Here is a 19,735-nt window from a genome sequence, read left to right as displayed (position 1 = left end):
ATTACAGTTGAAGGGTAGTTTCGGGTTTTGACAATTCAAAAAAAAAAAAAAGGAAATCAGGCCCAAAGTGGGCACGAGTTGCAAAGCTGGAGATCGAACAAAAATACCCAAAATGTCTTCGTCTTCAACCTCAGTTTAACCTAAATCCTAAATCTTCATAGCTGAGAGCTCAGATCTACGATTTCGAAGAAGTGAGTCGCCTAAAAGGTTTATTCGAATGAATTGCCTTGTTAACCTAGAAAACGAAGGAGAAATAAAGCATAAGGCGACGGTATGTTGGTGTGGTAAGAATGCGAGAATCCAAACCTCGTGGACAATTTCAAATCCTGGGAGGTGATTCGCTGTGTGTGCAAAGGTAAAAAACTAGATTTGATGCAAAATATTAGATTTTGAATTGTACCATGTGCAAATATGAATTTACATAGTGGGTTTTGTGCAGGGTAGAAGAGGTTGTGATTTCTGGGTTTGGTATGATGTGGAAATGTGTGAAAGGTCTAAAGTTGTGATTTCGGGGCTACTAAAATCGCTAGATAAGTTGGAGAATTCACTAGCAAAGGCAAGACACAGAGAGAAGGTTCTTTGGGCAGTATTGGTGGTGTCGTGCATGCTTATTGCAATGTTTTTCTTTGGAGGGAATGGTGGATCAAATGGACTGAAGCTGAAGACTTTGGAATTAGCATGAAATGGGGTGTTTTAGGGATGCATTGTGCTTTTGGTATGGAAAACACTATGCTTGTGTTGTAATGTAGTGTGCTTTTGGTATGGGATGCACTGTGCCTTTGGTATGGAAAGCACTGTGCCTTTGGTATAGAAAGCACTGTGCCTTTGGTATGGAAAGCATTGTGTTTTTGGTATGGAAAGCACTGTGCTTTTGGTTATGTAATGGGAATGAACATTTTGTCTATGTAATGGGAATGAGCATTATGGCTATGTAATTTGCATACAATGTGATGTTTTGGCAATGCAATGATGTTTTGATATGTACAAAATGAACCTCTTCATTCCAACAACTTGTTTCTACAAAATATCAACAAATTCATTTCCACTTGCAGCATAACAACAAAATAGGCCACAAGCTAACATTTACAACCTTCCAAGTGAACAGAACCTGTTCTGCAAAAAATCATAACCTGTTTTCCAAAAAAACAGAACCTGTCTTACAAAATATCAGAAGCTATCTTCCCAAAATAAGGCAACTTGTCTCCTANAACCAACCAACTAAAAGAAGTCTGTAATTTCAAAATAACAAGGACAAGTGTTCAAGACCATCAATATTCCTTGCTCAAGTCTGATGCTCCCTCAACCATAGGTCATTTCCTCAATAAATAAGAATTCACAGTTGAAGCTTCAGTTGATGCAGGAGGGGCATATGTTAAGGATGGAGTAGCTGAATCACTTGGTGGTGCATTTGAACTTCCAGCTGCAGTGGTGGCCTTTCTCTTCCATTTTCCTTTCTACACAACTCTTGCAGGCTTAGCTCGACTTGTTGTTGTTGTGGGACCAGCTTCACTTGTTTGAGTAGTTTGCTAGGATGAGGCAAAAAATAATAAACTGTTAGTTGCAAGATATACAAAAAACATTAAAATTCATAAAAGTAACAAATGTTCATCCTTAGATGTTTACCTCATCCTTCCTATTTTTTATTTTTGTTTTGGGAGGCAGATTCCTATGACAAGTCCTTTTATTATGGCCATTTCTTCCACATTGGCCACACTTCAGTGAGTCTTGAACTTTTGTAACAACATTGGCCTTTTTGCTTGACTTACCTACTTCCTTCCTTCTAGCATTTCTTGGCCTTATAGGTTGTTTAGAGTATGAAGGAGGCACACATGGTGGCATATTAGTTCTAACCCACAACTTCATCCCATTCATAGGTAGTATGAGGTTTTCATATGCCTTGAAATATGTGTCAGTGTGATAACATGCATCCACAAAATCCATTATGTTCAGGCCCCCATTGTAATTTATAGTTGCCACTCCATGAACACAAGGCCTACCAGTCAAATCCCATTCTCTGCAAGAACAGGTCCTCAAATCCAAGTCCACAATATATTGTGAAATCCCACTGTTGCCAACTTGAAATTTTCCTCCACCTGACCACATGGTGACACAACCACCTACTTTTATCTTATTTATCTCTACCTTCTTAAAAATCTTGGGGCAAATTGCCTTTGTCCAATTCCTCCTTNNTTTGTCTATTCTGCCTTATATCATCCTCATCAATTTACACCTAACTATCTCAAGCATGATCAATATTGGCTTATCTCTGCATGCCAATATGAATAAGTTGAAGGACTCACATATATTGTTTAAAAGCATATCACATTTTACATGAGTGCTAAAGTGTGATCGAGACCAATGCTTGGGAGGTTTTTATGGTTCAATCAGCCAATTATAAGTATCCTTATCAAGGTTTTTCAGCTCTTCCATCTGTCTGGCAAACTGTGGAACAGTTGTTGCTTTTGCAGCCCCCCAAAATTTGTCAGACAAAGCTTTCCCTTTGAATTGTAATATGAAGTTGGTGAAAAGATGTCTTGCACAAAACCTATGTTCACTGTTAAGAACAACTTGCTCAAAAGCTGGTAATAACCCTTTTTGCTTATCTGATATGAAAATGTGTCCAAACTGGTTAACAATCTCTACATCCTTTACCAGCAATTCCGAAAACCAAACCCATGAGTCCTTGCACTCAGACTCAACCACTGCATACGCAATCACCCATGTTTCATTATTAGCATATATACTAATTGCTACTAAAATTGCCCTCCATATACACTCTTCAAGAAGCAGCAATCCAATCCAATAATGGGTTTGCATCCAGCAATAAACCCTGCTTTACATGCACCTAGACACACATATAACTTTTGAATCATTGGATGACCCAATTGTTCATTGAAATGACATTGAACTTTGGTAGTTATTCCTGTATTGGTATTCCTTAACTCTTCACAATAATCCCAAATTCTAGAGGATTGTTATGTGTATATTCCCTCAATCTGCCTCAATGCCCTCTCTTTTGCCCTATAAACTTGTTGCCTAGAAACTCCAGTGTTATAATCCTTCTCCACAGTCTCCATGAATGAGCTAACTGACCAACTTGGATTGCTCTTTAATGCTTCCATATATTTGGCACTGAGCCAACTAGACTTGATAGTAGGGTTCTCCCAAACAATACCACAACTGTGTTCACCCTCATATTTCTTAACCTGCAGGGTCTTCTCATGCTACATTTTGGAAGCATATATCTTCCATAGGCAATCTGGATCTGCACAAATTGCCTTTAGCTTGAAAGCCTCACTTTTCACAAATACAACATCCATATTCATATTTATAAATTGTTCTCTGACAGCAAATCTAAAAACTTTACAATCACTGAACTTCATCCCAACCTCAAACTGTGGATCTCCTATGTCAGTTGTCGGGTTGAACTCTAGCCATCTATCCTTCATCGGAGTGTCATCATCAGAGTCATACTTAGGCTACACATTATCATAATCATGCTCCTCTAAATCCAGTTCAACATCTGCACCCCAATCCCAAGATTCAACCCCAGCATTTGTTGACTCTGGTTCTTTTCTTTTTGCCCCATCTCCAACCCACTCAGTTTGTTTGTCCACCCATTCATCAAAATTGACACCATCATCACTATCATCACAACTGAAGTTAGGGTTTGCAAAATCAGAGTCAAGACTATCTACTGACTCCTCATCATCACATAATGTGGTCTTTCTCCTTGCTTTTCTTGTCTTCATTGGATGATATCTTGATAACTTGCCCTTGTCTATAGTTGCTTCAACAACCTCATTCTCAACTAGTCCCTCAGTTACTGTATTGGACCTTTGGTCTTCTTTATCACGTGTCTTATTTACATTTTTGCAACTCCTTTTACCAAAAGCTCTTGCCCTCATTTTCCCAAAAATATAACTAACTTTACTTTTCCCTTTGTCTATAGGGGCAGAAGATTCCCTCTCAACTGCTTTTTCTTTGTCTGTTTGCACTACAGGAACAATAGCCCCATAATTGTCATCAAGCTCCTCAATCACAACTCCTCTGTTAGGCACAATATCAGCTTCTAAATCAGCAAACAGATTTGATCTAGATTGACTATAAAACCAATCCTCATTACTATCAACCCCATAATGCAGAAAGATGTCTATTAGCCTTGTCTCTGGTACGAATACAAGCATGTCTATGACATCTTGATCATCATTAAGCTTTGTTAGGCCATCATTGCTATAGATAGGGATACTATACCAGTAACTAATCACTCTATCATAGCCTAACTCCTTTACCATATTGTCTATCTCAATCATCGACATTCTATCCTTGTCACAATAATCAAACCAAGCTACATTGCCACATATTTGACCACCATGGTACATTCGAATAGAAAACAATTCAGGATCACCTACATATTAGATGTCCCAAACATGGGTTATTTTCAGTTAAAACATAACACACAACAGAAAACACAATATTCACACATTACACAAAAACCAAAACACAGTTTTCAATTATTTTCAGTTTAGGACCATTATAGATAAGGCTAAGTTTTTATTAAACAACCCTTTCACACCCTTCCACCTAATACTTTTCCCTTATTAAAGGCAGACATTGTCAGCACATCCTTAGCTTGAAGGACCACCTATATTTGAAATCTGCAAAAGGACCACCTATACTCGACAAAATCTTTCATACTTCTCCCACTATTCCATGCAGATTATAAAACACAGCATTCAAACCACAATAACCCATACAACCTCTAACCCATTCACCACAGATAACCCAAATCGCAAAAATTTAAAGCAACTTACCGTACGAAGGATGCGAAGCGCCTAGAGCCCTGAAATCCCAACTCATTTATTCTCACTTCTTCGAAATCGTAAATCTAAGCTCTTAGTTATGGAGATTTCAAATTTAGGTTAAACTAAGGTTAAGGACGAAGACGTTTTGGGAATTTTTGTTCGATCTCCAACTTTGCAACACGTAACAATTTGGGCGCGATTTCCTTTTTTTTCTTTTTTTCTTTTTTTTTTTGGAATTGTCGAAACCCGAAACTACACTTCAACTATAATGCGCAGAATGGTCAATCAGCTGGTGGGGTGGGTCCCACGGGTGCCACGTCAGCATTTAACGATTGACTGTCTGATCAACTTAACGGAAGGATGAAATTGGACGATGTTGAAAATGTAAGGGCGTAAATTGATAAAATTGATATCCTAAGGCCCAATTTGAGAATGATCCTAAACCAACAAGGTGTCTTTTATCGTTTACCCTAAAAAAAACTACATTCATAAAACTCACCAAAGGCAAAATGCCCACATGAAGGCACAAAGCCCGAACAATTAAATCCTACAAGTTTGGGACAAGTATTTGTGTGGATGGGCTCTAGCCTAGACTTAAATGTTTGTTTGTTTTTTCCTTTAATTGAAAGGTGCAGTTTAGACAAACAACCAGCATTACAAAAGGCTTGAGAAGGCTTATAACTCAATTGGTTAAGAACATTTACCCCTACATCCTAGATTTGATTATCCCTCCCTCCAATATCACTTTGTATAAAGAAAAAAAAACCAACAGACATTAATACCATTTAATTTGATGTTCCCGTGCCGCACCCAAGGCTTTACCCACTTATAAAAGGAAAGTTTTAGGTCACATTCTGAAGGCGGGCGATCTAGGGTTTCGGTGCATGAGGTAGGTAGATAGAATCCGAACAAAGAAAGCTAATGAAGCAAGAATTTCAATGAAAATTGGCAACCAACAGGATATCCAGGTTACTAACAAAGTACTGAGACATAATATACATTACTTACGATTACAAAAATGCTTCTTTTTTCTAAGCACTAAGAGAACATTTCAACCTACAAGATCCGACTAAAGGTTCTTCATATATGGCCTGCTCAAATTCTTAAAACCACGTAACAGTCGCTACCAACAGTCATAATTAAAAAGAAAATCGGCTGCTAGATTTTTTTACAAGGAACACTAATCAAGATGTATGAATAACATATTATAGCATATAAACTCATTCAGCTTCGAGTTCAGTGCCAAACTGCTCTAGCCGTGCAGTATCGTCATCCAGATTACGGACCAAAGCATGGTTAATTAAACCATCATCCTCGCTTGCATGTATCTGCCTACCGCCAAACCTAAATGGACAGAATAGTAATAATCAAATGTAGAACCAAAAAAAAAAAAAAGGGAAGACAATAAAACATTGGAACAAAGAGGCAATAAGTTCTGAGCAGCTCCATTCAGTGAGGTAGTAGGTTAGTGATTTCGACCCAACCTTACAATAGCTGCAATTTTAAATTACTTAACACAGCATATCAATTACCATCTTCCATTCATCAACTGTATGCACTTTTGAGCATCATTCCTATCCTTAAATCTGACCAAAACAACTCCCTGGGGATGATTCTCGCAAACCTACAAACAAACAAAACAGAAACCTGAGGAAATTAGGAAAGGAAAAGAAAAAAGAACATACATAGATATGCATGCACACACATATATCATGAAGAAATTCTGAATACAATTCTTCAAATCAAACATCCTTGCAAACTCCCCAGACAAAACTCCATAGGAATTGTGAGATTAAATCAAAAGGCTCAGAGAGAGAGAGAGAGAGATGCCCAACATTTCCATAGAAGCTATCTTACCTTCACCGAGTCCACTGGACCAAGCTTCAGACATTCCTCCTCAACATCAGCCTTTAATTCCGAACATAAATTTTCATCTGCCTGTAAACAAACATTAAGAGAAAGGTACTCAGCAACCAGACAGGGATCAGTAAATGGCAAAACAGCCTTCTCCTTCTATAAGAAGCTCAGACAGGAACCATCAATTTCATTTGTGAAAATATAAGCACATAAAAATTTAAAATAACAAAAAGGCCCATAATAGCTCTACATGATGTAGTAAAAAGGCACATACTGAAAAGGTTGTGCATGCAAGCAGCACCAAAACATTGATCCAGTTACGCAGAGAAAATACAAGTTTTCCAATGATGTATAATTCGTTAATTAGTTATATGAACCTACCCTCATTTCAGCAGGAGTGAACATGTAACGAAGAATAACAGTAGTGGCAATTGACACCTTTGCATCATCACGGCCACCTGTTCCATACGGAGAAAATGTGATCTCACTATTCAGAACAGATAAGGTCATCCATAATAAAAATTGTAATAGAAAACACTGCATATGAACAAATATTGAAAATGTCCAGCCGCTTGTGATGAATATGGCACATGCATATGATCCACAGACATACAAGTCATAGATTCACACTATTCTTCACTGTAAAACTCCGAAACGCCCAGAAACTACTTGTGAAGCACAGGCATGTGCGTATGATCCACAAACATTTCCTTATGATTAAAAGGATGAACACAACTCAAGCAGAAGAAAACGTAATTTGTAATCTAAAACGATTGATGTAGACAAATCTCTATATTGTAAACAACTAGCTGTAGAAGCTATACATACTACACATGGAAACAAGATTAGATAATTTGAACATGACTGCATATTATATGAGATATTGCATTCCTGAAATAAATATATTTGTTTCAAGAAGCCTCGTATAAGATAAGAACCTACCCCAGCCAAGCATCTTCTCTTCCACCTTCTTCAGTTTCTTTTTCCTCTTGTTGTCTGCTTGTTTGGCAACAAATTTATCCCCTGCATACATAACAACAGCTCATAAATTAAAAAGCACAGACCTTAACAGGCATCCTCAGTAGGCTAAGGGGCTTACGACCCCTCTTCCAGGCCCAAAGTTTAAAAAGAATATATTAGAATTCAAGGTTTTAAAAAATTGTAAATTACGTGGCCCCCTATTTGATAGAGAAAAAACATACGTGTATGAACATTAACATCTCACCCATATCTACAATTAGTTTATCAGCAAATTTGATTTATTAATTTTGATGGGGCGACTGGCTTCTAATCTAAGGCATGCTATAATTTTTATAATACTGTGTAGATAAGGTTTCTAAAGTAGTTCCCTCATTTGTATGAAGTGTCTGGATCCCAACAGTTACCTTTCTGCTGAAACTTAGCTTGGGTGACCGACATAAGAATCTTGCCACCAGGACGTAGAGGTGTTCCATCCAAAATTTGGGTAGCCAAAACAACCGATGGTTCCTATAGTACACACACACACACACACACAAAATTAAGTATCGATATATGACATATTACAATCACGGAGACAGCAGAAGCAATTAAAAACATTCTTACCTTCAGATATGTAACAAGTGCATCTCCCTTTTTCTTTCCGGTCTCTTTGTCAACATACAGCTTCACACGTGGCTTTTTTGTTTCAGGATCCTGAGTGTTTATAAGATACGCAGTATGAGGAGATAATTATTATATCATAGTACAGAGTGTGGGAGACGTGCAACAAGGATTACAAAGTATAATGTTTCACGGAGTCTCATGATGGGAAAACAAGGTCATTTTGCAGTATACCATGGCAAACAGTACTCAGTTGTATTAGTTAAAGCCCCATTAATCAAACAATAACTCTAAGCAAGACTCTGAGAATTCGATAAATTTATGGAAACAAAAGGAGTATTAGCTTCTTCAGTTCAGTCTCTGATAAGTACTATGCATCTTCAAAGTTTTCATTATATAAAAAGCTCCTCAATCATGAGCTCACTTCTAAGCATCATTGAACCATCTTCGAAAATGGTAGTACTCAACAAATTAACAACATGAATTGTATCCACACACAAAAAAGGAAGCTTAGTAGAACTGCATGATGAGATAAGTTATTTGTTCTCACCATTCTAGAAAAAGTCAAATGTTTATTTTATTATCCCTCATCTTGGGAAGAAAAAATTGATAATAATTAATGTAACCTATATTGTCAATGTATAGCACAGCATAACCATACTCAAATATTGGGAAATCATGGCATGCAAAGTAAAGTGTCTATAACATGTAACAAATTCCTACCTCCTTTATAATTCCACACTTGGTAAACACCTCCACCACCTGCCAAATATCCCTAAATTAGTATTGTGCCACAAAAATAGTGAGGATGAAATAATGACAGTAACTTACTTCGTCAACCGTTACATCATCCGGCAATCCAGTCACATAAACATGTGTATTAACCTTTAACTCAAACCAACTATCAGGAGGTTTATTAGCTTCCTGCAAAATATAACGAAACAAGACAGAAGGGGAGTAAACCAGTACTGCTTCATAAATTCTATACACAGAAATTTCAAGCCCAGACTAGCATAACTAATCTATTAATAGGATCCAATCAGAGTCCATCAGAACAATAGCCTTTGATATAATAGACTTTAATCAATAAATGGTACACCATCAACAAAAGCAGAAGAACAAAATAAAAGGAGCAAACCTTCTTGTTAGCTTCCTTATCTGACAATTTTCTCTTAGAACTTTGATCTCCTTCTTCTACCTCACTGCTACCATTAGCGTCTTCCTCTTTAGTGGGACCAGAAGTGTTTCCAGGTGCATTAACCTCTTCCCCTACAGAGACCTCAGAAAAATTGACAGCCGGAAAAACTTCCTCTTCTTGCAAGAAAGTCATCTCTTCTACCCCAAACGTGCTATCCTATTAAGCATTAAATCAGTCAAAAATACATTCAACAAAAACAAGTGAGACAACTTATGATGGCTGAGGGCCAAAACATGAGCAATTCGATTTACCTGTGAGGTTAACATACTTATGGTGTTCCTTTACTAGGTTAATGAACAAAATATTCTCCATCAAATGTTATGTAAATATCCAAACTTACAAAAAGATAGGACTTCAACCACATTGCAAATAATAGCAAAGAAAAGAGTTAAAACAAAAGCATGTCACTTTTAGATGCAAAATGTGGATATCCTTATTACTCTTGCTCGTGTTAATTTCAATTCAGCCTATTTTCACTATCTCACCACCTATCTTCCTCCAGGAAGATAAAGTGGAGCACCAACTTTGGCAAGAAAAACTGAATGGTAGTCAAAGCCTACTAATTATCAACGTAACTGACTTGAGACTCAGGAAAAAAAAACCATAGATATACTGTTATTTTTATGAGTCACGAGCATCCTTATGGCCCTCCAAGTGAGCGATTTGTTTTCAGAGAAGAAATAAGCTGTGTTTCGTACAGCCTAAGAGTGCACAAACGTATTTTGAATAGGAAGAAAACAAAACCCAACACCCATAAAATTTGGAAGGAGAGAGAACATTTTACCAGGATTTCGGGTACTTGTCTAACTTTGAGCCTAGAACTACAAATACCCATATGTTTTGGTGAATGTAACATGAAATCTACTGCACAATGCAAACATCTGATAGATATTATAAGAATGAAATCACCAAATTATGATATAAGAGATTCAGTCAAATGAAGCTCGTATGAAAGTCAGAGTTTGCCTCTCTTTACTAGGAGTTATTCTGACCAAGGAACTGTACCGACTCTCTGACCAGGGCACTGGGTCATACACGTTAATTTTGTTAAAGGTTAATTGGAAATGAATGTTTTAAAGTTGAGTTGAGATTCAAGATTCGATAAAGGAAATCATTTATATTCACAAGGGATTGTGAATCTGGAGGCATAATAAGAATTAAAAGTGACTTAAATAAAATTAACGTGTCTAAGTATATCAATTCCAATTAACCTTTAACAAAACCACTGAAAAAAATTAACTAAACCTCTAAAACTTGGCAGAAACCATGAACAAATGAAAGCAAAGGCACATTATATCTCCATGAACCAACCTGAGGAACCCAAGCCCTAAGACCACGATCCCACTTGTATTTAGTCCCATCGTCATCAGTGAATTCTTCCTCACCCTCTGGTGGCGTCAAAGGTCTGTCACTATCTGCTTCTGCTTCACCAAGCTGCTTCTGCCATTTCTCAAAGTCGTCGTCGTCATCAGTAGGGGGCACTGGAGAAGAAGAGAAACAAAATTGTAAGACCTTGTATAATTCATGGGACTGGTAGTCACAATTCCCAAAAGGAAAAAAGAAAAAAGAAAAAGAGAGAAGCATTCAATTGACCTGTGTTTGAAAACTGAGGTTCTTGGTCATGGCGAGATATTCCTGTGATCAAACCGGGAATTGAGGACAGTGACTGCCATGCGCTTCTTCCTTGGGCCCAGACAAGTGTAGTGTGGGTGAGGTACCCATTTAAGAAATGCTCTGTCCAGGCGAAGTAAATAAGCAAAGTAGAAGTGAAATCGAACATGATAGAGATGATGGAACAATAGTTCTGAAACTGAAAGAGTACTCTATCAGATTACCAGTAGAGCTGAAATTCAGAAGAACAAAACGATGCGCCAGTAAATTTAATTTTAGGAAGGAAGAGCAAAGAGCATGCATAAGATTAACTGAAATTTAATTTCTTTATTCAACATAACATAGTAATCAAATGAATTCCAAACAATAGATTGAACCAAATTGATATTCATTCATCCTATCTAAATTCTAATATAAAGGGAGGGCAAGCAAACTCACCACGCAACTCTGAAAATGCGTATGGACCAACATGTTGTTGATTTTCACCAAGAATGAACCATCCTACTTCACTCAACGTTTCAGGCTGCCCTTCCATCCCCAAACTTTTCTGTTCCGAGCCTGTAAGCAAGCAAGCAAGAATCAAATATCAAAAATCAAATTTCCAGACCCTTTTCTTTCTTGCATTTTACACACACACACACACACACACACACACACACACACACACACACATATATATATACAGGTTACAACAAGGCTTTTGGTCGAATCATCATCAAATCAAATCAAATACATAATAATTTTGCCAAAATGTAATTGCACGCACCCGATTGCTGCTGCCGTTGCTCTTCTTTCTCTTTTTCTGCTTCTGGGTGAGGGTGATGATTCTCCGAGCCGTTCTGCAACGACATCGTTCTGCCTGCCTCTGCGATTCTGACTAACGGACCAAGCCGAGAGCGTGCGTGTGGTGGTAATTGTGTAATAATACCCCCTGTCTGCTCTGCTCTCCCTGATTGATTGGAAAACTCTGGGCTCGTTCTACACTTGACCACGTTCGGACGCAGGCAGCATGAGCTGACTTCGGTTCCATTTCCAGGCCATTGGTTGATTTGGGTTTGGGTCCAAACATTTCAATGCCAAACCCACCAAATTGAGGTCCAATCCAAACCCTTATATTGTGATTCGTAATTTGCACCCAAAACCAAATTCATTTTTATATATAACATTATTGCATCATCAAGAAAAATAAACTTGGATTATTTTGATTAGATTGAACAAAAAGAGAGTATACATAAATTATGATGGATTAGTTTGATTAGCTTGTTAGATCGATGGCATGCAAATGCATTATCAATTATCATTATGCAAAGCAACAACTATCATCTCCTTGGCGAAATTCTATAGTGAGGATGTCATATATGAACTTCTCATGTGGATCTTCATATTAGTCAAATAATCATTTCATTCAACTTAAGTAAAATTACTATTTAGATTAATCATGTAATTAATATGTAGGTCCACATCTATAACCCATATATTATACCTTCACCCTAGAACGACTCCATCACCTTAGAGGAGGTTGGTTGTTCTTGAGTGTGACTTTGGGCCAGATCAGATCTAATAGTAATATGGAGTAGCTTGCGTGAAGCTGTTTTGGTCTTTCACTTGATTTGGGCTTTAATTTAGTGAATAGGCCCTGTTCTGTTTGTTCGTTTGGTTGGGGCATTGGCCTCAACTCAAATCAAATGTATGCCCACCAACAAAATTCAAATTTTAAAAAAATCAAATGTATGCCACCAACCAAAAGAAAAGGAAATAAGAAAACGGAAACCACACGCTCCTCCTCCTCCTACTGGGACTGTGAGTGTGAGACTTGTCCTAATTAATTACTAAAAGCAAAATTAATTAACTAGCCGTTACAACAGCATGCTATGTATATGCTAATGTGGGGTTGGGGTTGGGTCCCAACTCTAACGGTCATATTCTGACCCTCACACAACACACACTTGACAGCAAAAGGAAAAATGACCGTTAGGCCTCACTGCCCTTTTGAGTACTATTCTCATTCATATTTATATATACACGTCTCTTCCCCCACAATCTGAATCACATTCCTCTCTCTCTCTCTCTCTCTCTCTCTCTCTCTCTCAAAATCAGGTTCACACATACCTGCAAATTCCAAAAGCCACCATTTTAGTTTCTGATCAGAGCTTCCAAATCCCAGCAGAGTAGTAAAGGTAAATTTAGTAGTTGAAGCAGAGGAAAGTAAGGATCTCAAGTAGAGTATAAAAATGGGTGGTCTGTCGATGAATATTTCCAACGGCGCAGGAGGAGCAAGGTCTGCTTCCCAGTACCACACCCACAAGGTGTTCCTGTTGTGCAACTATATTTTGCTAGGCGCGGCCTCCAGCTGCATCTTCCTCACGCTGTCTCTGCGGCTGCTCCCCTCAGTGTGCGGCTTCTTCCTCATCCTCCTCCACATATTCACAATTGGGGGGGCAATATCTGGATGCGCGGCAGCCTCCGCGGGGACGACGTCGGGCAAGTGGTATGGAGCCCACATGGTGGCCACAGTGCTGACAGCAATATTTCAGGGGTCTGTGTCAGTGCTCATCTTCACGAGGACGGGTGACTTTCTTGGGGAGCTGAGGTCGTACGTGAGGGATGAGGACGGCGCTGTGATACTCAAATTGGCCGGAGGCCTCAGTGTCGTCATCTTTTGCTTGGAGTGGGTGGTCTTGACCCTCGCCTTTTTCCTCAAGTACTATGCCTCTGTCCAAGGCACTACTACTGCTTCTCCTGCTATGAGGAGTTCCAAGGTGCAACAAGAGGAGGACTTGAAGGACTGGCCATGGCCATTCCAAGTCTAACATTCATTCAGTCAATTATTATATCCATCTCCATCTGCTGCTTTCGTTTCATTCTATTCTATTGATTAAATCAAATTATATACACGTTGTTTGGTGTGTAATTTGTTGATTCGATTCTATTCAATTCAGTTGTTTGTTGTGAAGATCAGGAAAATTGTACTTTCTTCATCTGTTATATGTAAGTTTTGTTCTATTTTCTTTTCACCTTCAATTAATTTCTTTCTTTCTATTAACTCATCCACAATAATTCATTCGTAATTACGGAATTGGGAAAAAATTATTGACAAATTGCTTGAGAAAGAGAGTATCTTGAAGCACACCATTCCATTGAAAGGGCATACAGAAGAAACACATTCTAAAGGAAAAACGAAAACACTCTTCTAGTTATATACTTAAACCTTTACTTCTCTACCAAAAAGCCAGCTGATTGGAACAGTGGATAATTGCTTGGCCTTTCCCTGAGCCCTCTCCTCCAACTTTCTAATTCTGGGCGGCAATCTACACACAAAATCCTGAGCTTTACGTCCCTCACCCGAAAGACCCGTCAACTTCTCTATGTTCCATCTTCCAACCAAAAACTCCAAAATATCAGCATAATCCCTAGCAGTATACACTTCAAGCCGCTGGGCAACAGCTGAGAAATGTTCAAAAAGATTATCATCTTGACCATCGTACATCAAGTGGGCTGGCATTGATATTTTTTTCTTCATCATGTCAGCTAAAGCCAAGACAGTGCCATCTGGATCAATCTCAAAGAGCTTTCCCACAATCTTTGTATAGGCAGTTTCATGGCGTTTTTCATCTGAGGCAATGGTACCACATATCTGAGCCAATTTTGGGTCCCCGTGCTCTTTGGCTTGCCTGGCTGTGTTCCCATGGCAGATGAATGTTGCCCTCTCTTGAAATGAAGTATATATGAACCCAAGGTAGGGATTGTTTTCTGTTTTAGGATCCTACAAAATACACACAATTGAAAAGCAGGATATAATAAGACTGAATTAAAAACAATATAATATCAGACAGTAGTTTGTACAATAGTTTGTCCAAGTTACTGTCATAATCATCACCACAAATTGAAGCATGCCATATTTTGACACGAAGGAATTCATAATTTGGTGGAACCACCAAAGACTAGACTGCAACAAAACAAATTTAAGAACATTTACTGTTAAAAAAATTTCACTCATTATTGTCTTTCCTATTGTGTTATACTTGTGAGTCGGGACCAACTACATAAGATAAAAAGGAAATTGCACCTTACTCCGGCACTTAGATTCCTCAAAGATTGATATAAATCCTTAAGCTTTCCTATTATACCAAATTCCTAAGCATTGACTCAAAAAAATATCATCATCAAGGAAATAATTAAAACCGAAAAACAAACAAACAAATATCTCACCATTCCTGATCCAATAAGATATTGAATTGTCTTTTCAATTTGTTTCATATCTACTCGTCCCGAGAGATAAAGATACTTGTTTAGAAGGTCACCATGCCTGTTCTCTTCAGCAGTCCAGGCCCTGGTCCATATTGCCCAGGAGGTAAGGCTTGCACCGGTCTCATCCCGAACTCCATCCAAGGTATTAAGTATTGTCTGATAAGTTGGTAGGGCTTCTTCAGTGATCATATCTCCAACCAACACAACAAAATAATCATCAGGAATTTCCTTTGCTCTTTCCCTCAACTCCTTAACTTGATCATAGAATCCATCTGATTCAGGCATTGGAAGAAAATCTTGTGGTTGCCAGCATTTCTCAACTGGCTTTAGGTGTACCAAGATGTTCTTATCAGCCCAATCTTCTAATGATTTGAAGATCTCAATCTGTTGAGGAGGCAGTGAATGTTTCACTTGAACATGTACCTCACGTGGAGGCAAAAAAGACTTCTTCAAATTTTCCATCTCTCTATAACAAGCAGAAAAAGATCTTCAAATGACAAATCTAACAACCATTAAGTAAGCTTTCTTATTCCCCAAATAACTAACTTATAAGGGTATTCTATCATGTACTTTGGATTACATCATAATTAGATAAACTTACCTAGGAAACCACATACATCAAATATATACATATAATAGTATTCACGGTTTAGGGAGAGAGAGGGAGAGAGAAAAAAAAAATTGTATTGGAGTACAAAAAACCCAAAGTCTGCTCATGAAGAAACAAAAGACAAAGCATAATCCACCATCGAATAAAGAACAGAGAAGTCAAAGATACAGGCAGCTACCAAATTCAAAACTAAAACTGAACAAAACAAACTTTAATTGTTGCTGACAGTGCCACAGCTATAATTGAAAACACGAGGACAGACAAATGTAGATTTCACAGATGTAAGAGCATCCACAATCATGCTCTCCATTTTTTAGTTTAAATTTAGCTAAAAACATATAAAAGCTATTTTATGAGCTCTTAATAAAATTTAAACTCCAATCATGCTCTCTAGTTTAGGGAGTCATAAATGCTATAACTCTTTTTTAATTGGTCCATCTCTATTAAAAAATAATATAAAAAATAGTTAGTATTAATTAAAGGTTTAAAATACTCCTAAAAAAAAGCAGCATTAAATTATAAGGAGCCACTAGGAGTGCTTTCTCTCTCCTCAAATTTAGGAGCTCCTAGAGGTCTCCCTATTTTAGGAGGTGGATGGAGAGCATGGTTGAAGTTGTATTTTTCCAATTCCTCCCTAAAATTTGTCTAAGGAGGTGATTTAGGGAGCCATTGTGGATGCTCTAAACAACTGTCAATCAAAATGCTATTAAACATGTCCACAAATACGGCACTACCACATTTGACAAGAGGGAAAGTGGGGGCAACAAACTTGAACAATATCGCATTATTCAAGTGCATGTGATAATTGTCAAACACAAGTCCTAGACACAAAAATGAATAGTGAGAGATAGAGAGGTACACAGAAATCCATACAATCAGGAGACTACATTGTAGTAAACAATTCACAAACAAGAATAATGTATCGACTTAAACATTAAATAAACAAAAGAAGCTGAATTTAGTTGGAAAAGAATACCAAGTGTCCAACTAGATTCATGTTAGTCAAACAAGTGTAATCACTATGAAAGAATATGAGGAAAAGGGCTATATAATTACTCAAACACATAAACAAATAAAAAACATCAAACTGCCAAAAAATGAAGACACATGGAAAACAAGTTTTACAATAACCACGGGACCTAGTTCCAAAAGAAAGAATTAAACACAAAAAATTCAGACCTAACTCTCAACAGATGTGAGACATAGTTAAATAAGAAACGCATATCTTCATATTGAAAAGGACAAACAGAAAACCTAACTAGCAATTTTCTTTTCTCTTTTAGGACAACCCCAGCGAGATCAAAACAAAATTTATTTCAATATCAATTATAAAATAAAGGAATTTTTTAAAAGAAAAATATAAGGGAATAAGATTTAATCATCGACATAAGTAAACTGTACATGCTTCACAAGCAAAAATTGAACACTAAGCGTAAAAATCAAACAAAAATAACTTACAACTAAAATTAAAAATAAAATAAAAAACCGTACATAGAGCATCACGCAACATGCAAAGCTAAATGAAGAGAGAAGAAAACATAAGAGTAACAGAATTCGAATAATCACCGACTTCAGTAACTACATGACATTTCTCGAATTGAAAACAAAATGAATGAGTGGCAAAGCCCAAACTTCAAAAAACACCATGAAAAAAAAAAAGAAAAAAAGAAAAAGAACTAGAAGAGTAAAAAAATAAACGCACAATGTTTAAGAAATTAACCCCATATTCAACTGCATTGGCACAAAACCAAAAACCCCAGATCAACAGAATGGCTAAAAATTCATTCTTGACGATGCCCATTTGCATTTTGTAAAGGGGCGTAATACTACAGTCATGCAAAAACGAAACAGAAGATACAAATGAATGGAAAAAAGAAAAGAAAAAAGAAACTCACTTAGCGGAAGAGTGAAGAGTAGAGGCCATGAAGATTTTTGGAGATCTGAGATTGTGGGACTTAGAAAGGAGGTTGTGAGATGGGAAAGTCATCATGGAATTGAAACTCAGAGCCATTCTGCTGTCTTTTCTTCTTTCTCAGTTGTTGCCTTGTTTATTTATCTCTAGAATCCAAAGAGCTTTGCTAAATTGCTACTCAGTTGGTTGCTGTTCAGTTGGTTTCAGCTTTATATTCAACCTCTTGGTGGGAGAGAGGGAGAAAGCAACACGAAGAGAAGAGAAGAGAAGAGAAGAGGAGAGAGACAGCCGCGCGCAACCAAACGATGAAATGTCTGGAGAGAGAAACGGGAAGGTTCTTGGTAAAGTTGGCCTCCTTTCGATAAGGACCAGTCATTTCCCACCTAATTACGTCACTGCCACTTTAGTTACAGGTCGTCGTTACATTTTGTGGGTGGGGCACTGGCGGACCCAGGAAATTTTTAGCGGATGTTCAAATTTGAAAGGCTAAAACTTTTTGTTGATTGAACATCTAAGATTTTTTACCTCGATTGACCTTAGGTCCCTTTATGCATTCATATCATACATGAAAAATTGTTCTATATAAAAATATTGACTAAGTATGAAAAATAGTTTTTCGGAATAATCATTTTCTCAATATAATTTTTGGCGGCTTTTATTCCTTTCACTTCAAATAAGAAAACTTGATTTTATGGGATTTTATTATAAAGTATATATTGACTTAATGAGCCATCATTTTTTGCCTAAATCGTATTTTGCACTAAAACCGATTTTTCATATTTTGATTTGGGGGGAATTTGAGTTTTTAGTATTTTTATTTGAATACCAAATGGGGGTACTTCCTTATTTACATTGTAAACTTAAGTAAATAGAGTAATATAAAAATAAATGAAAGTAAAAGGACAAAGACATAAGGTAATTTGTACACCACCACCAGCTGAGCAAATGGGCAATTTGAAGCACCTACAATGGTTTTTCCGGCAATGGGAGGTGTATATGCACCTCCTTGGGCCTTAACAGGTCTGCCAGTGGGTGGGGGAGGAGGGGGGCTGTTTTGAAAACATAGGCCCTTGACCTTACCAATTTATAGTTTTAGAGCATTTCCACCGTTCTCTCCCAGTCAGGCCCCCTAGGCCCTTGATCCCGTTTTCAGTGTCAAAATGTTGCCTAGGCAAGCGCTGGGCTTCACCAATTCGGGCAAGGCCCAAAGTAAAATCAATATGTTCTCTTGCCTGAAGGTTGTGACATCACCGCTGATGTCAAGATGGCGTCAACGCACGAATTCAAATTTTTTTACCTTTGGAGTGTGATGTACACGAGGGGACCGCACTAGTCACGCACGCCAATGGTTAAAAAAATTTGATTTTTTTTCATTGGCATCAACACATGCTTTCCCCCAATGGATAAAAGCCACGTGGCACTACCTAAGGTGTTCGATCCATTGTTCCACTACCATCCGATGACATAAAAATTGGAAAAAAAAAACTAAAAAATTCTATAAATACCTACCAATATTATTCACTTTCCACACCAAATCTTCATACAAATTCTTCTCTTTCCAATATTATTAACTTTTCACACCAAATTTTATACTACTAAATTTCATTTGTGTAAAAATACAAATAGCCTCTTCCATCGAAGTTGGAGGCTCATGGACAACCATTGAAGATGTTATTGTTGTGTGAGTGTTGGGTCCAAGTTGGTCATTGCCCGACCACGGGTAATGAGACGAAGTTATCTCATATGTGGAGAAAATTCATGGAGAATTTTGTGAAAAATCGGGTTCGCCTTGTACGGAAATGGCATTGGCTAGTAGGTGGAAAATTTTGAATAAATAGTTAGGGAAATAAAGAGATGTGTTGGCAAAAGCGAGAGACAACGTTCAAAGCAACGAAAATCTTGGCAATGAGGTA

The 19,735-nt window shown here is 37.6% G+C and overlaps 3 protein-coding genes across 4 annotated transcripts; 1 reads left to right on the top strand and 2 right to left on the bottom strand.

Moving 5' to 3' along the window:
• Window positions 1–5,738: 5,738 nt before the first annotated feature.
• On the bottom strand, window positions 5,739–12,029 carry LOC117630749 (splicing factor U2AF-associated protein 2). Of its 2 annotated transcripts, none has more exons than XM_034363501.1 (14): window positions 11,819–12,029; window positions 11,491–11,610; window positions 11,035–11,175; window positions 10,753–10,922; window positions 9,382–9,597; window positions 9,075–9,167; window positions 8,967–9,005; window positions 8,247–8,336; window positions 8,048–8,150; window positions 7,605–7,685; window positions 7,044–7,120; window positions 6,663–6,743; window positions 6,338–6,429; window positions 5,739–6,149 (listed from the first exon to the last, which is right to left on the bottom strand). In XM_034363501.1, the coding sequence occupies exons 1-14, from the start codon at window positions 11,901–11,903 to the stop codon at window positions 6,026–6,028; spliced, it is 1,512 nt and encodes a 503-aa protein (XP_034219392.1). In that variant the 5' UTR covers window positions 11,904–12,029; the 3' UTR covers window positions 5,739–6,025. The 2 variants fall into 2 exon arrangements, with proteins under 2 accessions (XP_034219392.1, XP_034219393.1); XM_034363502.1 differs by having other exon boundaries at window positions 5,751–6,149; window positions 11,035–11,251; window positions 11,819–11,954.
• A 1,062-nt stretch (window positions 12,030–13,091) lies between these two features.
• On the top strand, window positions 13,092–14,066 carry LOC117630751. Its single transcript, XM_034363505.1, has one exon. It carries the CDS (start codon window positions 13,284–13,286, stop codon window positions 13,860–13,862), a length of 579 nt encoding a protein of 192 aa, XP_034219396.1. The 5' UTR covers window positions 13,092–13,283; the 3' UTR covers window positions 13,863–14,066.
• A 59-nt stretch (window positions 14,067–14,125) lies between these two features.
• On the bottom strand, window positions 14,126–18,123 carry LOC117630750 (stearoyl-[acyl-carrier-protein] 9-desaturase, chloroplastic-like). The gene is made up of 3 exons (XM_034363504.1): window positions 17,806–18,123; window positions 15,262–15,766; window positions 14,126–14,815 (listed from the first exon to the last, which is right to left on the bottom strand). Exons 1-3 carry the CDS (start codon window positions 17,919–17,921, stop codon window positions 14,255–14,257), a joined length of 1,182 nt encoding a protein of 393 aa, XP_034219395.1. The 5' UTR covers window positions 17,922–18,123; the 3' UTR covers window positions 14,126–14,254.
• Window positions 18,124–19,735: the final 1,612 nt, after the last annotated feature.

This window comes from Prunus dulcis, chromosome 6 (genome assembly GCF_902201215.1).
Source record: "Prunus dulcis chromosome 6, ALMONDv2, whole genome shotgun sequence".
NCBI classification, from domain to species: domain Eukaryota; kingdom Viridiplantae; phylum Streptophyta; class Magnoliopsida; order Rosales; family Rosaceae; genus Prunus; species Prunus dulcis.
The sequence above is the reverse complement of the archived record's forward strand: the minus strand, read 5'-3'. Positions and strand labels throughout refer to the sequence as shown.